Source organism: Cheilinus undulatus, linkage group 20 (genome assembly GCF_018320785.1).
Source record: "Cheilinus undulatus linkage group 20, ASM1832078v1, whole genome shotgun sequence".
In the NCBI taxonomy this organism is placed as follows: domain Eukaryota; kingdom Metazoa; phylum Chordata; class Actinopteri; order Labriformes; family Labridae; genus Cheilinus; species Cheilinus undulatus.
In genome coordinates, this window is record NC_054884.1 from 2,528,672 (window position 1) to 2,548,802 (window position 20,131).

Below are 20,131 nucleotides of genomic sequence, written 5' to 3' on the forward strand. Positions count from 1 at the left end.
AGAGACAAGTCCACCAAGTAAGGAAATACAAGTAAGAGAAAAATTTGCAAGTTTTTGGGTTAACAAGCACAACAATAGTATTACATTTATTTTTTAATGAATCGATTTATGATCCAAATTCACGTATCACTGAGCACAGACATAATACATGACAGGAGTTTGACTGGCCGGACATCGGCGTCGCCACCATTTTGCCAGAGGCAAGTCGCTACGTCATTCAATACAGTATACAAGGATCGTGAAAGTTTTCAGAATAAAAAGCTCAACCAACGAGATTACATGAATTTTAATGAATCATTTATAATCAGTGATCCATATTAAAACTAGAAAAGCACTCGGAGATCGCAGACCTCCGCCATTAGCCCTATCTCCCAATAGTGAAGAATCCTTTAACAAATTCCCGGAGCTGTTCCCATGTGCCCCCCACCATGGGATTTACCAGTTACTCCCTCCCTGGTAGGGTGGAAATACAGTGTGACAAAGCATTGGCTTTGCTATGGGCAGACTGTCATGGTGGAAGCACTGCCTGCCGGTGCCAACAGATGCCCAGTCTCACTCATGGTCTCACTGGACGACTGGAAGTCATGGCAGAGGGTGAATATTCCTCTATTCCTCCCAGCATTGTGAGTATTCTCGCTACAATGAAGATGAAAGATGAAAAGATGTACTCCATGATTTAAAATACAATAGTTTATATATAATATAGTTTCATATAGGCATATATATTTGTATTTTGAATCTATATATACATATTTATATATTAATCTGATCGTTTGACCTTTTTATTCTGATAACTTGCACGACAAGGCCTTTTCACACGTATACGAAGTAATTCTGGTTCAGCGTTTACTGTGCAGGATCACTTCCGCCGAAATTGGCCGAAAAACAATGAACGACTTATTTATAGTTGACTATCAGTTATTATATGGATGATTTATTAAATGATTCATTGAAATCCATGCAATTTCATCGTTTGAGCTTTTCATTCTGAAACCGTGCACAGTCCTTGTCTACTGTATTAAATGACGCAGTGGACTTGCCTCTGGCAACATGGCGGCGACGTCAGTGTCCGGCCAGCCAAACTCCCGTCGCATATTATGTCTGTGCAAAGTGACACTTGAATTTGGATCATAAATCGATTTAGTAAATTAATGTTATGTAATCGCTGTGTTTGTTAGTCTGAAAAGTCACACATTTTTCATCTACTTGTATTTCCTTATGTGACAAACTTGCCTCTATTAACATGGCGTCGACGCACAAAGAAAACAACGAAGAAAAGGGTCAGTTCCAGTGACTTCCGGTATTAGAGGACCAGATATGGTGGCTGACTTCCGGTGTGAAGTGGAGGTGCTCGGATGCATCCAGGTCCCTCTCCATCTTGTGTGTTTAGGAGCAGAGCTGCAGAAACCAGAGACCAGAAGGCAGTTTTAGTGTTTGATTGTCTCCTGTGGGTATGTTTTCTTTGAGAAATGTCATAAATGTTCTAATCTTCTGCTCACAGAATGGCCATGTGTGCTTATTTATTTTGGCCACTAGGTGCCACTGTTTGACAATTTCTTATGCTGTTTCTCATTGTTTTAGAGGAAAGTACTGTTAAATTTGATAGAAAACAGATGTTTTTCAGCTTAGTGTGGCAGCTCCTGGCTAGAAATGTGAACATTGAGTTTAATACAAGCAGAAATTTAATTTCAATATGTTTGTACGTATTTTAAATGTAAATTGAGCTCTAGACAGAGCTATTATGCTGTGTTCAGTAATTCCTTAAATATGTTGGGCTATTTGGGGTACAAAGTGTTGAAAGAAGTGAAGAAACTGAATGGATGGAGGAACAGGCAATGATAATTTTAATTTGTACATCATTTAGAAATGTAAATATGATCCATTACATTATTCTCTAACATCTGAAATTCTTTGTAAAGTCAGCAAAAGTTAGAGATCCTGGAAGTAAACATACTTTTTCTGCCACTTCTGCAAGTGCATCACCTCAAATCTGATCCATATCATTCTGAAAGATAAAACATGATCCCCAGCTCTGCTCAGACGACTGGACGAGCTCAGCATGTTGGCAGGGATATCCAAACACTTCTACTCTCTCTGTGCCGTCTCAGACTTCCTCTTTCACTGCAGCTGCTCATTCAGCACCGAGTCCTTCACTCCTGCAGCGAGCACAGCAAAGAGGAAGGAGGGGACGATGGAGCGCAGGAGCATGGCCACCCGGGGGATGGGGTGGGAAAGGATCACCTCCTTCTTCTTCCTGTTCACTGTCTGCATGATCTCATTGGCCAGGACGGAGGGACGCACGCCGTGGGTGAGCTGGCTGGCGATGACTGGAGGAAAAGAAGCATTTCAAACATCTTCTTGTTACCGTGATCTCAAGCTGAAACAGGTGTAATGGTTTTTCATGAGTCGCTGTACAGGTTCTGTCACTCACATTCAGACAGCATGTTGGTTTTGGGGGCGGGCTCTTCCACAGGTGCCGGCTCAGAGGCGTTGATAAAGGTGTGACTGACGGTGCTCACCACAATCCCCAACTCCTCCACCTCAGCTCGCAGACAGTCGAAGAAAGCCTGCGCCGCATGTTTGGAGGCCGTGTCTGAAAAAAGAGGCGTGAGTCAGCCGCCACGGCGTCATTCCAAACATTTCAGATGACACTAGTCGGACTGTTTCCTGTCTGAGCTGTCAGAATGTCTGGACCTCTGCCAGCGATCAGACGACTGCAGGGTTTACTTTTCTCTCAACGCCAAAGGAAGCTGTGCACATTCCAGAAGTTCATTTCACCCATCTTTCATGCTAAGCCATTAATCCAGCCTCATCTCTGGTGTGATTTGATGATATTTTGGTTAAAGTAAAAGTTCTACCCCCACAGTGTCTGCCAGAAATAAAAGCCCTTGTTTAACTGTAGCTGATGACCTCTGATGTAGGCCAAGGCATGGGGCCAATGTAAGTTTGCAAATGAGGCTTTAGACTTCTGTCAGAGCAGGGCTTCTCAACCTTTTCAGCCGGCGACCCCCAAAATAAAGGTGCCAGAGACCGAGGACCCCCACTGGATCTGGTTGAAAACAGCCATGCACATTCTAGACTAGTCATGTGGAGACAAGGCTGTCCATAAAGGGGGACAAATGGGAGAGCCTTCTGGGAACCAGCCAAACTGGGGGTCCATGGAGGTACACAAAACCATGGTCCATTGTAAAGTTAGGACGTGATATCCATATTTCATATTTAACCTGCAAAAACTTTTCTTATCAAAGAAAAAATAACTTTTTTTTAATCATTTGTGTAGTAAATAGCCTTCAAAATGTACATCCCTTTTGTTAAAAAAAAAAATCGAAATTGGTTTAAAATTTGCTATAATGGATTAATAATGGCCAAAAATGGTGGAAAAGGGGGTGAAATTGGATTTCAAAAGTAGCCTAAATACGTTAAGTTATGTTATGTTGCATTCACTTTTGTTGCGTTACGTTATGTTGCGTTACGTTATGTTGCGTTACGTCACCTTATGTTAAGCAACGTTAGGTTATGTAATGTAGCGTTAAGTTATGTAACATTGAGTTATGTAATATGAAGGTATGTTACGTTAAGTTATGTTACATTAAATTAATTTATGTAACATTTTGTAACGTTATGTAACATTATATAACGTAAGTTATGTTGCATTTAGTTATGTTATGTTATGTTCAATAATGGTATGTTATGTTACATTATGTTATGTGCAATTATGATATGTTATTTAAGGTTAAGGTACGTTACGTTAGTTAACTTAGTTACGTTACATAACATTCTGCTATATTAGGTTACTTTACATGATGTAACAGAGTACATTACAGTGTTTTATGTTACATCTTTTTACCTTATCTTACATAAATGGTGGAAAAGGTTGTGAAATTGGATATTTAAAGTAGTTCAAATGGGTTAGAAGGGGCAGAATTAGACAAAAACAGCAAAAATGGGCATAAATAGTGGTAACATGGACTTAAAAACTGGCTGAAATGGCTTTAAATTGGCAAAAATGGGTGGAAATTTGGTGAAATGGGATGAAAAATAGTTAAATATCTTGCAAAAAGGGTTTACTGAGCAACAAGAAATAAGCAGATATTGACAGAAATTGGTTAAACTAGCAAAAATGGGCATATCAAATGGTGACATGGGGTTAAAATGGGGAAAAAATGGGCTTAAAAAGTGGTTAATAGTGGCAATAATGGGTCAACAGAGGCAACATTAAGCTTAAGTGGCGAGAATGGTTTAGAAGTGGCAAAAACAGGCAGAAAAAAAGTGGTGGAAAGGGTTTGAAACTGACAAACATAGCTGGTAAATGGCAAAAATTTGTTAAAATTGGTGGGAAATATAATGAAGAGGGGTTAAAATTTGGCAAAATATGTGTAAAGTGGCAACAGTGTAATTTAAGAAATATTCTTAGTTTTTTAGGGCATCTGGAGACCCCATCTCAGTGTCTAGTGACCTACAAGGGGGTCCCGACCCCAAGGTTGAGAACCACTGTGATAGAGACTCACAGGAGCTCCTGAAGGGAACCGCCAGTCTCCCATGGATGCTGTTAACCAGAACGATGTGTCCTGATCTCCTGGACATCATGGTTGGAAGAACACCTGTGACATCAGTTAGACACGTTTAGAACACGCCACATTTACTCTGATGTCACGCTTAAGGTCAGAAGCTCAAAGGCCTGTAAAAATAAGAGTGTCCAGCCCCTTTGTTTGAGGGAAAAAGATAGATCAGGAAGTGTCAAAATAAAGGTAGCGTAGATCCAGAAGACATCGGGCCTTATTTTCAGATCAGTCTTTATTGATTAGATTGGCATTTGAGCTTCCTCCCTCAGGAGTGACATCAGGAGAATCCCCATCCTCAAATAAGAACAGGCATGAAGATCAACGATCATTTATTATCGGTGATCCATATTACGAAGATCAACATGTAGAAGTGTGGCCTATGTTTGTATGAGTTTAACAGTAAAGTTCACCTTTAGCCAGACAGCTGGGTCCAAAGTAGTTCACGTCCATGATGTTCCTGTCCATCTCCAGGGAAATGCTGTGCACCGGGGCCTTCAGCTTCACGCTGCTGTTACAGATCAACACGTCCACGCAGCCGTAACAGTCGACCACCTCCGACACCACGTCCTCCATACTGTCCATGTCACTGAAGTCCAGGATCACCAGCTTTGGAGCAAACGTCTGTGGGCACAGCATGGTGAGTTAAACCAGGATCCAGACTCGTGGGTGTCTGCCATCAGGATGAAAATATTAGTCCAGGATGTTAGAGTGAGAATATTCATCACTGTGAGGAAATGTTTTTCTGAGTATCTCTACATCACTTTAGAGGAAGACCTCAACATTTAGGGGAAAATGGTGCTAACCGATACTTCTCTAATGTCGAGGTCTTTCCAGAAGAATTCATCCTTTCAAATTAAAAGTGAAAAATATATACATCATATTCTCACTGTGTCTAATCCTAATCACATCACAGCTGGCTTTGTGAATAAATGTAGATAAATGTCAAAATATCCTAAAAACATTCATTTCTATTGTCCCAACTCTGACAGCTTTTCTCAAAAGGAATGAAGGAATTAACCTGACACGCTAGATGGATGTGTTTCACACATCCATCTGGTAAACCTCTCATAGACAGCATTTGGAAAAGGGCAGAGCTTTGAAAAAAATCCTTGGAGTGTGATTGGATGAACGTTCTGTCTGTCACATCTTTACGGGCCATTTAGAGCAACAAAACACGTGATGTAGCCGCTACCGAGGAGTAAACTCCATAGAGAGCTGCATAATGCAAATCATGGCGACTATAGACATGTCAGTACATGACTTTTGTCATTTTTGAAAAGAAAACAACTCACTGCTGTTCTTTGCTCTTTTAATGAAGAAATGTCCTCAAGCTCTGATAAAACTGGCGCTTTAGCAGCATCCACGCTAATCTCTTCCTCCATATCTGCACCGGCCTCTTGTTGCTGCTTGCTTAGGTCACGACTCCGCTGCACCAGCAAGTACTGCCCCTCATCCCTGATTGGTCCTGTCACTTTCTAACCGGGCCCAAACAGTTCAGACGAGAGCTTTGCAAGATGGATTCACCAGTGAGAAACACGAAAACAGGCGTATCCATCTGCTTTGCAAGGTTAAAAGGAAGTTGTCTTTAAATGAAATTATCCTGATTGAAGCAGCCACTACGTTTCATTCAGTACATTAGATAGTTTCATTCCATTATGGTACTTAATGTTACGTCACACAACATTACGTTAAGTTACCTTATTTTGAGGTATGTTATGTTACATTATGTAATGTTACGTTATGTCACGTTAAGTAAAGTCACGTTACGTTACATTATGTTACATTAAGCTACATTAAGTTATGTTATGTAAAGTGAAAGTTATGTTGCATATTATGTTGCGTTACGTTAAGCTGTTATGTAACATTAAGTAATATTACAATACATTAAGTTACATTGCATTAGATTTTGTTGCGTTACGTTATGATGGGTTATGTTTACTTATGTTATGTTACGTTATGTTATGTGATGTTACCTTATGTTATGTGATGCTATGTTATGTTATGTTACATTCAATTGTGGTATGTTATGTAAGGTTAAGTTATGTTGCGTTATGTTATGTTAACTTAGTGACATTACATTAATTTATGTAGCGTTATGTAACATTATGTAACGTTAGTTAAGTTACATTTAGTTACATTACATTAAGTTATGTTACATTAAGTTATGTTACATTATGTTATGTTACATTATGTTATGTTACGTTACGTTACGTTATGTTATGTTACGTTACGTTACGTTATGTCATGTTACGTTATGTCATGTTACGTTATGTCATGTTATGTTCAATTAAGGTATGTTATGTAAGGTTAAGTTATGTTATGTCATGTTAACTTAGTTAAGTTACATAACATTCTGTTATATTAGGCTACTTTACATGATGTAACATTAGAGTACATTACAGTGGATTGTGTTACATCTTGTTACCTTATTTTACATTATGTTTAATACATTAGAACATATTACACTACATTACATTACATCGCATTACTTTTGAGTACCATACATGAGGGCACATTATTTAACATTATGTTTCATCGTGTTATGTTGCATTATGGTACATTACGTCACATTAGCTAACACTGTTACATTTAATTACAACAGGATACTTAACCTTAGGATATGTTATGTTTCATTAGATTATCTTATGTTACACAGAATAACATTAAAATTCATTATAAAATATGATATGCTATAATATGTATAGGCTGCGTTATGATACTGTATGTTCTGTTACATTGGATTACTCTAGGCTAGATACGATTTCATTAGAATAGGTGAGAATACATCCCCTTTGATCGCGGTACTATATCTTAGGTTATGTGACATTAGGTTACGTGAGATTATGTTATGATTGGTATCTGTACATTAGATAATGTTAGAATAGTTCAGAAAACGTTATGTTAGGTCATGCTGCGATACTGTACTTAAGGTTACATCACACTAGGTTCTGTAAGATTATGCTTTGTTACTAATTTTTGATATCTTCACTTAGATCACGCTAGAAGATTATGCTTCAGTACTGTACCTTATGCAGTGTTATGTTACATTAGGGTTACGTTAGATCATGTTATGTTGAGGTATGTCTGGTATCTTTAGTTGGATTATGTTAAAACAGGTTAGAATATGTAATGTTAGATCACACAACAAAACTATACCTTGGGTTATGTTACATTAGATTACATTATATTATGTTAGGGGATGTTTAGTAACTTTATGTTGTAGTACATAATGTTATGCCCCATTGTGTTGCAACCTGTTGTGTTGTCTTGCCATGCTAACCTTTAGCTTAGCATGTAGCGCATATTTTTTAAGTTTTGAGCCAAAGGCAAGGATGAAATGTTTGATAACCACCTTTCTAAAGCCTATTAAAACTTTAAAGGATGATGTTGGTGAAGCTGGGGATGTTGAGGCCTTCTTCCCTCCATTTCTGTCAAATAGAAAAGTCTAAAGTTGGCAACTTTTGTAAAAACATGTGCCTCCCACTTTTCCAAAAGTTACCAACAAAGAACAGTAAACATCAGGGAAAGATTGTTGGTGTATATAATGATAGAGAGGTGAGGGATGCTGAATTTATTCATAATTCTTCTATTTTGGTTTGAAGAAGGATACCAGTCCTACATCATTAGGGGAGTGTTTAGATTTACCATGGGTCAGTCCCGTACTTCTCTGGCTTGAAAGGAGATGATTCAGAATATTTAGTCACTCGTTCTGATTGATTTTAGATGGACAGAGAAGGTTCCTCGTATTGGTCCCTGTCTGAGGTCTCCACATGACTGGAACCAACCGTGCAGAGAACTAAAGCATGTGTTTGGTGGTTTGTGTATACCTGGAGGATAGTGTGCTGTCAGAGAGGAAATCCTGCTATTGTGTTGACTGAAGGAGGAAATGGAGATCAGATGGGTGGAGCAGAGGATGAGGATAAAACACCAGGACAAAAACAGAGATTCTCCTACTCTGAACTGTGTCAGGATCACCTCTCTGTAGCGTATTTATGCCATGGTGCAGGCCTTCCTCTGTCTCAGATTCCTGTATGTATTTGTGGACATGAGCTGGTTGTTGTTCACTGAAGCAGACCCAGTGAAAAATAAGTTCCTTGGCTGGGATATTTTCCAACAAAGCTGACTCAGCACCACAATAAAGAGCAATGGTTTGGCTCTGGAACATTTCACTCTCACTGTGGTTTATTTATGAAGCTTCAAAGTGAAACTAATGGATGTGTTTGTCTAATTTATGTCTGTGATTTCATCACCTCTCTGGGGTCGGCATCGTTCGTCAGAGAGTCGTACAGAGACTCCAGTTTGTCCCAGCTCGTCCCGCCCAGGACCAGCCTGGCCCCACCCTTATGGAAGAGATGGGCACACTCTGAAATAAACATGAAAACATGGTCAATTATAGCCCCAATTCCAAAACAGTTGGGATGCTGTAAAATGAAAATAAAAACATAGCAGATGTTGAACTGAGACATTTTACCATTTCAGGAAAATATCAGCTCAGTTTGAATTTGAAGGCAGCAACACATCTCAAAAAAGTAGGGACAGGGCCATTTCTATACTATTGTGTAGCATCCCCTTTTCTTTTAACAACGGTTGATGGTATTTTGGGAGAAGAATACCACACTTATCCTGCATGTGCAAGCCCAGCAAACAACAACAATAATGGGCTAATCACATGACTTTCCTGGGAAAGTTTTGGGTGAGAGAAATGTTGTAGGTGTGCTTGCTTCTTCTTTGTTTTTGGTGCATTTCCATGGCACCGTTACAGTGCCAATAACATGCCTGGAATATTTACTATAAGTTGTTTTCAGTCGCTTTGGATGGTTTTATATTAATCAGATATTTCTTGAAATGATCCTGTGTTTATAGAAAACTTTTCCAAACTGAAACCAAAATAGATTGTTTTTGTTTCCATGTGTGCAAGGCCTTAATGAGCCTCTGACCACAGAACAGTTTTCCATGTTCCCCCAGTCCATGTTAAATGTGCTCTGGTCCAGAGAAGACGGGGGTGTTTCTGGATCCTGTTCACATATGGCTTCTTCTCTCCATGATCCAGCTTTAACTGTCATTTGTGGATGGCACGGCCAACTGTGTTGACAGACGATGATTTCTGATATGTTCCTGAGCCCATGCAGTGATTCCAGTACAGAATCATGCCTGTTTTTAAAGCAGTGGCCCCTGAGGGCCCCTTCAGCCTTGTCCCTTGCTCACAGAGATTTTGATGATATTATGGACTGTAGATGGAGGGAGATTCAAAGCCTTCATTATTTTTCGTTGAGAAACATTTTTCTGAAAATGTTCCATCATTGTAGACTCAGTTTTCACAGATTGGTGAACCTCTGCCCATCTTTATACCTAAAAGACTCTGTCCTCTCGAACATGCTCCTTTTATACCCAGTCATGTTACTGACCTGTTGATAATTAACCTGATTAGTGTCAAAATGCAGCTGTTTTTCATAGTACCACTTCTCCAGCCTTTTCAAGGTTCTTTATTAGTACCCAAAAGGGTAAATTTGTTTTGCAGACAGGAGTTCAGCACCCAAGAGACAAAAACAACAACAAAGAATAATAATTTAAGACACAATCCACAAAATACATTAAAAACTGGCATTAAGATGCCAAAACAGGAATTAATTATTAAAACCGAGTCATGATAATGTGCTCCAGATGACATCCATTCTAAAAAAAATCTGTCCCTACTTTTTTGAGATATGTTGTCATAAAATTCAAAATGAACAAATATTTTTTTCATGAAATGGTGAAATGTCCCAGTTTCAAGTGAAGCTTAATTTTAAAAAGAGTAGATCATCTACCGGTTCCGACCCCGGACACGGCGTCGGTGATCACCACCACTTTGTTCTTCACTAAAGACTTGGACATAAACTGAATGACCTCGTTGTAGATGTAGTAAATCCCCGCCGCCATCACCACCAGCATGGGGAGCACCATCACCGAGGGCAACGCCATGATCTGAGGAGGAGAGGAGGGAACAGGATCAGAACCAGGACTCATCATTTTATCTGCTCTGTTTAAACCAAAAACCATAACGGATGATTAGTTTTCATCAGGAGAACAGTGAGCTCCAAGTGTTTCTATTGTTTTGGTCATTTTCTGTGTGAATTATAAAAGTGTCATACTCTAAATGTGTTTAAACAGAACTACAGGGGATCTTTACCTCTCTGTATCATCTGTCTCTTCCTGTTGACTGTTGAAAAGAGACAAAAAAGCCAAATTTCACCATCAGAGCCCAACGTTCAGCTACTGTGATTTAGAGTTGCAGTAACTGGTGCATGTACATTTCATGAAAACATTCAACATTTCTAAGCTGCCAGCTGAGAGGAGGATCAGGAGAGCCACATCCATTAAGCCACATCCCTTTCCTGAGAGGGGCGTGGTCATGGGCTGAGTCAGACTGCTCATTAACATTTAAAGCCATAGTCATAGAAACAGCTCGTTCTGAGCAGGGCTGAAACAGAGTAGATTTTAGACATGTAACAATCCAATACTGGAGTGTTTTGTCAGCAACAGACTTCACAGGCATGTTTTGGAGACCTCTGAGACCGATATAAACTTGTCTTAAAGGGGTAAAATATGTGACCTTTAACATTCATGCTGGGTATTCAGATAGAAACCAGTGATCCTCCACTCCCATGTTCCACATACTCTGCACATACACAGCATTACTAAGGACTGAATCAGATCCCTCTCTCTCTGGTCAGTCTTTGTAATTCAACAGCACATGCAGTCATTTAGTCTCTGCTCTGCTAAAGATACAGGCTGACTATATATAGCCAATAGTTAACACTGATCAGAGATCAGCTCCTCACATGTCAGAGAATATTAACATCAAATATAACAGGAAGGAACAGCTTCTTCTGCTGATTCTGACACTCTTAGCATCCATCCTAGATCCATCCATCCATCCATCCATCCATCCATCCGTCTGTCCATCCATCCATCCATCCATCCATCCATCCATCCTTCCATCCATTCATGAATCCATCCATCCATCATCCATCCATGCATGCCTGCATGCATCCATCCATCCATCCATCCATCCATCCATCCATCCATCCATCCATCCATTCATGACTCCATCCATCCATCCATCCATCCATTCATGACTCCATCCATCCATCCATCCATCCATTCATGACTCCATCCATCCATCCATCCATCCATCCATCCATAGTGAAATTTGGATGGCAGGGAGCTCGAAACAGAAAGTGACAAAGTACAGGGACAGGTGCCAAATACTTGCAATATAAACTGAAAAATAAGCATTTCTTTCACTCCTGTTCCCAGCTGTTTAGATCAATGAACAAAGGCCAAAACTGATCGCTCAGCTGGCTAAAGTATTTCTCAACCTGCAGGTGGAACAGCTTCTGCTAGCTCTGCTGATGTTAAAGACCAGGGTAGAGAGAGTCCTCCAGCAGAGGACCAGCCCCTGCTCCTCCTGTAATGAGACCACTAAAGGTCATGGTTGTATGGGACTTTGAACAGTCTCTAGACCTCACCACTGGAGATAGCCTGCTGATACTGATGTGTTTTCATAATCTCATGTATTACAGTGTAGATTTCACAACAGGATTTACATAACTTCAAAAAGACAGATTGGTCATGCAGACGGGACTCTAGGACAGAGGTTTTCACAGTTATTTTGCCCCAGGCACACCATCTTCACCATCCTCATATCCAAGCAAAATATCTGCTGTAACCAGAATCAGGATCAGAGTTGAGTTTGGTTGCCAAGAATTTTCACCTACAAAGAATCTGACTTGATTTTCTGTGCAATGTTTGGTGAAAAAGAAAGAAATCTAGAGGATAATGAAAATATTAAGAGGCTAAAAACTTAAGGAGGATTATTTTTGAAAAAATATATCAAAATGAAATTTAAAAAAAATACAATATAAACATCTCAGAGGAATGTATGAAGGTGCAAAAGAGGACAGACTGTACAGACATGCAGGTTTACTAATGAAGAGGTTATAGTGCCGTTTTTTTCTGAAGGAATTAAAACACACTGTTTTCATTTATAAACAGAAGAAATATGTCCTACAATATTCTGTTTCTACTGCTTCTGGGGTTCCATGAGAGTCTGTAGAGAGAGGGCCAGAGTACTGTTCATCATGCTGACAGCAGATGGGAAGCTGCTGTTGGTCCTGATGGACCTCAGCCTCCTGTCAGAGGGGAAGCTCTCATAAAGTCCGTGCCCAGGGTGAGAGCATTGAGCCACAATTTACCTGCACGTCTCAGAGTCCTGAAGATGTACATGTCTCCTCAAAGTCCTTGAGATGTACAGGTCTCCTCAAAATCCTGGAGATGTACAGGTCTCCTCAAAGTCCTTGAGATGTACAGGTCTCCTCAGAGTCCTGGAGATGCACATGTCTCCTCAGAGTCCCTTGCAGGCCCCTGTTCCTGTCCCTCGCTGCGGCTGAAGCCTGTTCCTGTCTGTTGCTGTTGCTGTAGCATACAGGCGGTTATCGATGAAGGGAGGGTGGACTTAATGATGGTGTTGTAGAAGTCCACCATCACCATCTTTGGCAGGTTTTTATGCAGCTGCAGGAAGTATATCCTCTGTTGGTTTTTTTGTCATGAGGGGGCGTTGATGTTCAGCTCCTTGTTAATGATGAAGCACCTTCAGTTGTGTAGTTGTAGTAATAATGTAGGGTTACACAGATTCCCATGGCACACCTAGACTTGCCTTAAACACACCAGTGTGTGCATATAGCACTGCTCGAGGATATCAAAGCACTGACCGGCCCTTTGCTGCTGTCTGCCCTGTCTACCTAGAGGGGCACTTTGCATGCTCAGGGGCATGATGTCAAGTTAATCTGACCCTGGGTCCTCCTGTGGGATCCCCAGACTTTCCCTGGTCAGGCCCTGGGGTCTCCTCCCAGTTGGATGTGCCTGGTATACCTCCAAAGAGAGAGGACCAGGAGGCATCCTGATCAGCTGGCTTCTTTTAGTGTGAAGGAGCAGGGGTGTGACCCTGAGCTCCCCTCCTTTCAATCCAAGCCTTTCTTCCTGGCTGAGCTCAGGCGCCCTGCAGAGGAGTCTCAGTCCAGTCATATGTATCTGTGCTGTCATTCTTTAAGTCTCCATCCAAACTCAACAGCAGACGTAGCCTACTTTGTAGTTTATATTTGAACACGCTAACACATTTGACTTCTGCATGTTTTGAATTAAAACACTTGGTTTGATTTAGGTTTTCCTTTGTAATTCTTATCTATTTGAGGGTTAATCTCCTGTTGTTCTGCTGTGTCTTTGTCGGCCTTGATTCCACTCTTACCTTGTAAAGAGAGTTTAAGAAGAACAGCTAAATATACTCGGCCCATGTGTTGGCACAGATACCTTTCACTGGGTCACCTCCGGGATGCTGTCATTAGATACTCTAGGGGGGAGCTGGGGTGAGGGGGGGTCAGCTGAGGAGGCTGGCTCACATTTATAAGCAAAGACTGACCTTAGACGGCCCGGTTTAACTTTGATTAACACATGAAGATAAAGGCTAACCCACACTGATGACATGTGTTAATGACAGAGATCAGATCTGATTGGATCCCAGCAGGTTAGTGAGGTCACATTTATAACACACTCACAGATACACACCTGTAATCCGTGTTATTCTTGGTCACTCACAGCTCGATCACGGCGTTAATCCCTCACCAGGACGGCCTCTTGTTGTTGGTTTTTGTGGCGGTAGTTAAGTAACAGCGTCTCTTCTCCTCCCTCTGTGTCCCTCGTCCATTCACACCGCTCTCTGTCGCTCTCTCTCTCTCTTTGTGTCTCTGTGTATATATGTGAGAGTGTCTCCACAGGAACGTGCTGCTTATAATAGCCTCTGCTTCAGTCAGCCTTTACAACACATGCAGGGAAGGACTGAGACACAGAGAGAGACTCAGATAAACCCAGAACAACCCTGAAGTCAATCAAAAATACTTTACCTGTAATTATTAATGCAATTATAATCATTATAATCAAAGACTGAGACACAGAGAGAGACTCGGATAAACCCAGAACAACCCTGAAGTCAATCAAAAATACTTTACTTTTAGAATTCTAATATGAACTGAAGTCTATGACAATGGAATAAATAAACTGTTTAGGCAATTGTTTGTCCAGTGAGGTCGACAGAGGTGATGGTAGAGCAGGAGAAAGTTAGTTCAACAGACATGGCAGCACCAGGAGAAGGACATCAGGAATGCAAGCAGGGCTCTGAGGTGGACCTGACATGAGGTTTACTAGTGCTACAGGAAAATAAAATACTGCAGAAATACAACAAACATGAGGGCAAGGCTAATGCTAAATCAGCTAAACAGTTCAAAGAATGTTAAAGATCACAATATGTGGTATCACAATACTCACTGTACAGCAAAATGTTTAAAATCACAATAATATGGAATCGTGACTCAAGTATTGTGATAATATTGTGTCGTGGAGCCACTAGTGATTCCCACCCCTAGTAAGATGTGACCAAAAATGATCATTTACGGAATATCATTTTATTTTTTCATTCTATACATTGAGTTTTTATTCAAGTTAAAAAAAAAAACATTTCTACTACCTCAGGTTATGCTCACATACAGCTCTGCTGTTGTTTTTATGCACGTTTTGACGTGCTTTTGTCACATTGCCAAAGTCAAAAGGGAGACTAATGGAGTGCATATTTTTCATCAAATTGATCTGCTTTGGTTCCAGTTTTGACATTACCAGCTGCTTACTGGGCGCCAAACATGTCTGGCCCGGCTACATGTCTTGATTTCAAAATTTGGCCCAGTTAAATTAGTCATTGAATAGCACTGGTTTATTTTGTTGCAAAATAAAAATCATAAGATGATAATTAAATAATACAAATGAATAAACAATGTTCATCAGTTTTTATTATTTATAAATGACTCTTGTTTCAAAAGTGCAGCCACTGGTGCTTATCAGTTTGTCCTTTTGGCATTTTTAAATAAAACAAAGGTTATGTTAAAAAACAAATAAAAACAGGGATGAAAATCATCTAAAGCATAGTAATGTACATAATGAAATGCTAATGGTCATGCAAACTAAACAACAAGGGAAAAAAAATTATACAACATTATTTGGGCTCGCAATCAATTAAGGTCCATAAATAGTGGACAATTTTTTTAATCACGATTAAACACATGCTTTATTGTCTTTTTCAGTGTCTCATTTCATCTATAACACTACAGACAGCTTAGTGAACATGTCAAAGATCTGCACCTTTTTAAGGTTCTCTTATTTAATTTTCAATCCATAACAATTTCCTTTTTCTGTGGGCAAGTTCATGTTTAAATCTCCAGTTTACCTTTAAAAAGGGCAGTAGTCAACTACCCTTAGTCTGAGACAAAATCTAAGATTAACAACAGAAATGCTGTGATTAACTGCAATTAAAATGTTTGATCTTTTGACATCCCTAAAATTATGTATACATACAGTGCTTAACAAATGTATTAGAGCACCTGTCATATCTGTCTCAGAGACCATCCAGCATCATGAAGCGCTTTAATGCGGACTCTTTCATTTTCAGTCAGCTCTCCACATTTTACCATTTTGAACAGGAATGAGGAATTTCCAACTGAATTCACCCAAATTTGAGCCGGCTCACTGGGCTTCTCTGAGAAGTCAGAAATGAATCAAGCATAACATTCAACCACTAAAACTCATTTTTCTGTTCAGGAATGACAGTAAATAACTATAATTTGACATATTAATCAAGAAATATTCATGTGCTTTTCTATTTTTTTTCAGTTTCTTCATAAATCAGTAAATTGTAAAATTCATGGATAACAATAATAATTCCATTTTAGCATTACAAATATCATTTGGGTTAAAGAGCTTCTACATATTGGTTTATTAACCATTGCAGAAACATAAACAATGATTTTGGTAATTACCAATGCTGTTAATTTAGGGCAGCTGTGGCATAAACCTTACTTTGGTTAGGGTTAGGGTGGTCTAATACATTTGTTAAGCTCTGTATAGATAGATAGATAGATAGATAGATAGATAGATAGATAGATAGATAGATAGATAGATAGATAGATAGATGGGTAGGTAGGTAGGTAGGTAGGTAGACAGTGCTATTAAAGAACATAAAATTTCATAGTGAAAAAATAAAGGTGAAATATAAAAAAGAATCTTGATTTTATGTCAATCTTATCATAAAACAATATTTGTTTAAAATTAAAGTAAATGCATAAAAAAGAATAATAACATTTGGATAATATTAACATAACAAAATCATCAAAAAAATTATGTAGATAATATGAAAACATAGATATTAACACTATGATGATTAATTTCACAGAAAATATTATAATTATTTATAACATTTAACATCTGTATTTAAATAAATCTACATATTTTTCTGTATTACAGAATTTGAGATTAGATAAGATTAGATAAGATTAGATAAGATAAGATTAGATAAGATAAGATTAGATAAGATAAGATAAGATTAGATAAGATAAGATAACTTAAGACAAAGTTTTATGGATCCCCATCGGGATAAATATGGTCATTACAGATGCTCAATCGAAAGACACCGAAATGAGAAATATTTAACAAAAAAATAAAATAAAAACCCCTCAAATATCTGAAATACAAATGCATCATTTCCTTTCTGTTTTAACTTACTTTTCTGTCGTTTTTATTTGTGTATTTATTTGCTTTATAAATGTATTTATTGTGTTAATATATTCATTTTTTTTCTTTTGTTTCTTTTTGATTTTAGATTCTACTCGAACTCTCAAAGGAACCATAAACAGTAAAAAGAAACTCGGTATCCTGTCGCCAGACGGCGTCAGTGAGCAGTTATCGCGATACTTCCCTGGATTTCCCTCAGCCTGTGTACTGTAGTGTGTAGTGAATCCGCTCCCCCTCGCTCCGCTGGGAAAGAAGAAAATAAACGACTGTCTGCTAACAGAGCTCGGTATGGACCCGAACTCTGAATGAACCGGGTCAGAGCGGCTCCCTCTGCATGCAGCGGGTCTAGCACGGACCACAGCACGGGCTCAGCGCGGGAAATCTGTCCGCGAGGGAATTTAAAGTTAAAGAGAAGAAGCAGCAGGAGCTCCTTTTGCTATCGCCGAGCTAACACGGCTAACCCGAGGCTAGCTGGATGAAGTTCGCATGGACTGAGAGCTGCTGCTGGGATAGTCTGCTGCTGTCTCTCTGAGGGCTTTCTTTATCTTCACATGGGAGTCTGATGTTACCTGCTGGACACTGTTACCGCACAGATTAAAGAGGAGAGCTGTGCGCATGTGTTGTTTCCGTGGCCAGCACATTATTGATGTGTAAATCCACTGGAAGCTAACAGGATATTAGCCTCCTCGCTTTGTGGGAGCAGGCCATGGACTGAGCATCAGAGGGATGGCAGGCTGGCTTAATGGCAGCTAATTATTCTCCATTGGAAAAACAGACAAAAGAAGACTTTAATTTGAATCCCTTTAATTCCTCAGTAGTCTTCATGGAAATGCGCTGGAGTTCAGGAGCTTTTAACAAGTTTGGATAAAGGTCTGCAGAGGATTCCAGCTTCACTCTTTATTAGGGATAAAATTAGATTAAAAGACGTGAAGGATGTCTACTGCTAAAGAAAATCCCTGCAGGAAATTCCAGGCAAACTTCTTCAATAAGAGCAAATGTCAGAACTGCTTTAAACCCAGAGAGCTGCATCTGCTGACAGACCAGGACCTGACCCAGGTAAAACCACATTAAACACACTTCATACTGCTAATGTTGGAGATTTATTTGGTTTAGTGGCTTTAAGAGAAGTTCCTGTGTGTTAAAAAGTTAAAGTCTGGCTGTGTAAGAACCAAATATTTAATAAAATCCCTGAGATTCCAGTGAAAAAGACTTAACAGGCTTTATAAAGAGAGAGAACCTTGAACACAGAAACAGCTGCTGGTTTTGGTTTTTGGAAACTTGGGGTGCCACTGCACCAGAATCTTAAACTGCAGTGTGATACCAGGGTAAAATCAGATGTTATTGATGTCTGCTTTGGTTCAGACCCCTGAAAGTCTGCCCAAAGGACTGAAATGTGTTGATTTATTCATCCTGGTGTGTTTTAAGGGCTGAAGGTTTATGTCTGAACTTCACTTAAATGTTGGTACTGGCTAAAGTTAATCTCTAAATGTCAGTGTATGGAGTAGCTGCAAACATCTAACATTGTGCATCCCTACATTTATGGTTTTGAGGTCTATTTTGATACTTTGGCAGCAAACATAGAAAACAGAGACACTCATATTAAATATTTTCTTGTTGTCAGCTGCCAGAAATGGCATAAAACTCCTGCACTATGTAAAAATTGAACACAACCTTCCTCAGGATTAATAAAGTATCGTCTGGCTCTCTCTCTGTCTCTCAGGCGTTTAGATAGTTTCCATTAGCTGCTTAATTCTGACAGTGTGTGCACATATTCACTAGGGGTGTGTATCTCTCCTTCTAAGGACGATTCGATTCGAATCTTGACTCACAGGCTGCGATTCGATTCACCGACGACTCGTTAAAATAAAGAATGATTCGGTCTGATCCGATTCGGATTGGTACAAACTGATAATGGAATCAAAATAACATTTTTGCTTTAACAAAAACTTTGAAAAGGAGGCCAGCAGGATAATTTCATAATAGTCTAAGGGTTTTTTTTACAATAGGGGCCCCGTCCCGGATCAGAGTGCTCTTGAGGCCAAACTCTGGTTCGTTTGGGTAGTGTGAATGCAAATGAACCGCGCCCGGGCACTGGGCCTGGGCCCACTTGGGGAGGTGGTCTTGGGTGCGATTCAAGTGGACTCTGGCACGGTTCTGATGAGATGTGAATGTAACCGCGCTATGATACGGGACGGAGCGTCGGATCAGCTTTATGACATCATCGTAAAAGCTAAACTTCTTTAAACAGCACGGCAGTTTGTTCACGTTTTCCCTCAATAAGGGCGGAAATCATCAGAATCCAGTCAGTAAACGGTCTGTTGTGACTCACCTTACAGATGAACACAGGCTGGAGTCAGTGAGAGGAGGAGCAAAGGCAGTAAAAAGTCTCCTGTCACCCCAAAAACCACTGTATCTGTGCAGCGTGAGCCCATTTTTTTTAAACGTGGGTAAACCCGCTAACTTTCCCATTACCAGCAGACCCGGTCTGAACGGCAGCAGGCGAGCTGCAAGGCTTTTTTTTTCCCTCTGGTGCGTCATCAGTGTGCTGAAACACAGCTAGGTAAACAATGGGAAGGAGCATGGAAGCCATGGACATGGTTGTCAACCGTTTTCTGTATTTTGTACTTTTGTCCCTCTTTCAAAACATCCAAACTCAGTGCAGACTGAACGACATTCGAGCGCTGATGATATGAAGGCGGATGGAATTTGTTGCTGAGATGGCAAAGAGACGCAGAAGTTACAGACAGAGGAGACAACAATGCTCGTCCCTCTGCTGCCGGCGTCCTTTTGTTGCCCCAAGTTACGGGCGCGATATTATGACATAGCCACGTTGCACCAAGCGACCGTTCATCGGAGCTGTGACCAAAACCGTGTCCGGTCCATTGCAGGGTCAGTTGACGCGGGTCTGAATGCCGATTAGA

The 20,131-nt window shown here is 40.0% G+C and overlaps 2 protein-coding genes across 6 annotated transcripts in view; one reads left to right on the forward strand and one right to left on the reverse strand.

Moving 5' to 3' along the window:
- Nucleotides 1-1,821: 1,821 nt before the first annotated feature.
- dhrs7cb (dehydrogenase/reductase (SDR family) member 7Cb) lies at nucleotides 1,822-19,651 on the reverse strand. Of its 2 annotated transcripts, XM_041815199.1 has the most exons (9): nucleotides 19,540-19,651; nucleotides 14,166-14,435; nucleotides 10,732-10,761; nucleotides 10,370-10,526; nucleotides 8,813-8,925; nucleotides 4,973-5,183; nucleotides 4,509-4,601; nucleotides 2,432-2,593; nucleotides 1,822-2,327 (listed from the first exon to the last, which is right to left on the reverse strand). In XM_041815199.1, exons 4-9 carry the CDS (start codon nucleotides 10,521-10,523, stop codon nucleotides 2,119-2,121), a joined length of 942 nt encoding a protein of 313 aa, XP_041671133.1. In that variant the 5' UTR covers nucleotides 10,524-10,526; nucleotides 10,732-10,761; nucleotides 14,166-14,435; nucleotides 19,540-19,651; the 3' UTR covers nucleotides 1,822-2,118. The 2 variants fall into 2 exon arrangements, with proteins under 2 accessions (XP_041671133.1, XP_041671132.1); XM_041815198.1 differs by lacking the exon at nucleotides 10,732-10,761 and having other exon boundaries at nucleotides 19,540-19,649.
- Nucleotides 17,383-20,131, forward strand: part of LOC121528066 (myosin phosphatase Rho interacting protein) — an 85,902-nt gene continuing 83,153 nt past the window's right edge. Inside the window, exon 1 of one of the 4 annotated variants that reach the window (XM_041815195.1) lies at nucleotides 17,383-18,266. In XM_041815195.1, the coding sequence (XP_041671129.1) occupies nucleotides 18,144-18,266 (123 nt within the window). In that variant the 5' untranslated portion in view covers nucleotides 17,383-18,143. The remainder of the gene's footprint in view (nucleotides 18,267-20,131) is intronic. The other 3 variants (XM_041815194.1, XM_041815196.1, XM_041815197.1) reach the window with 3 other exon arrangements.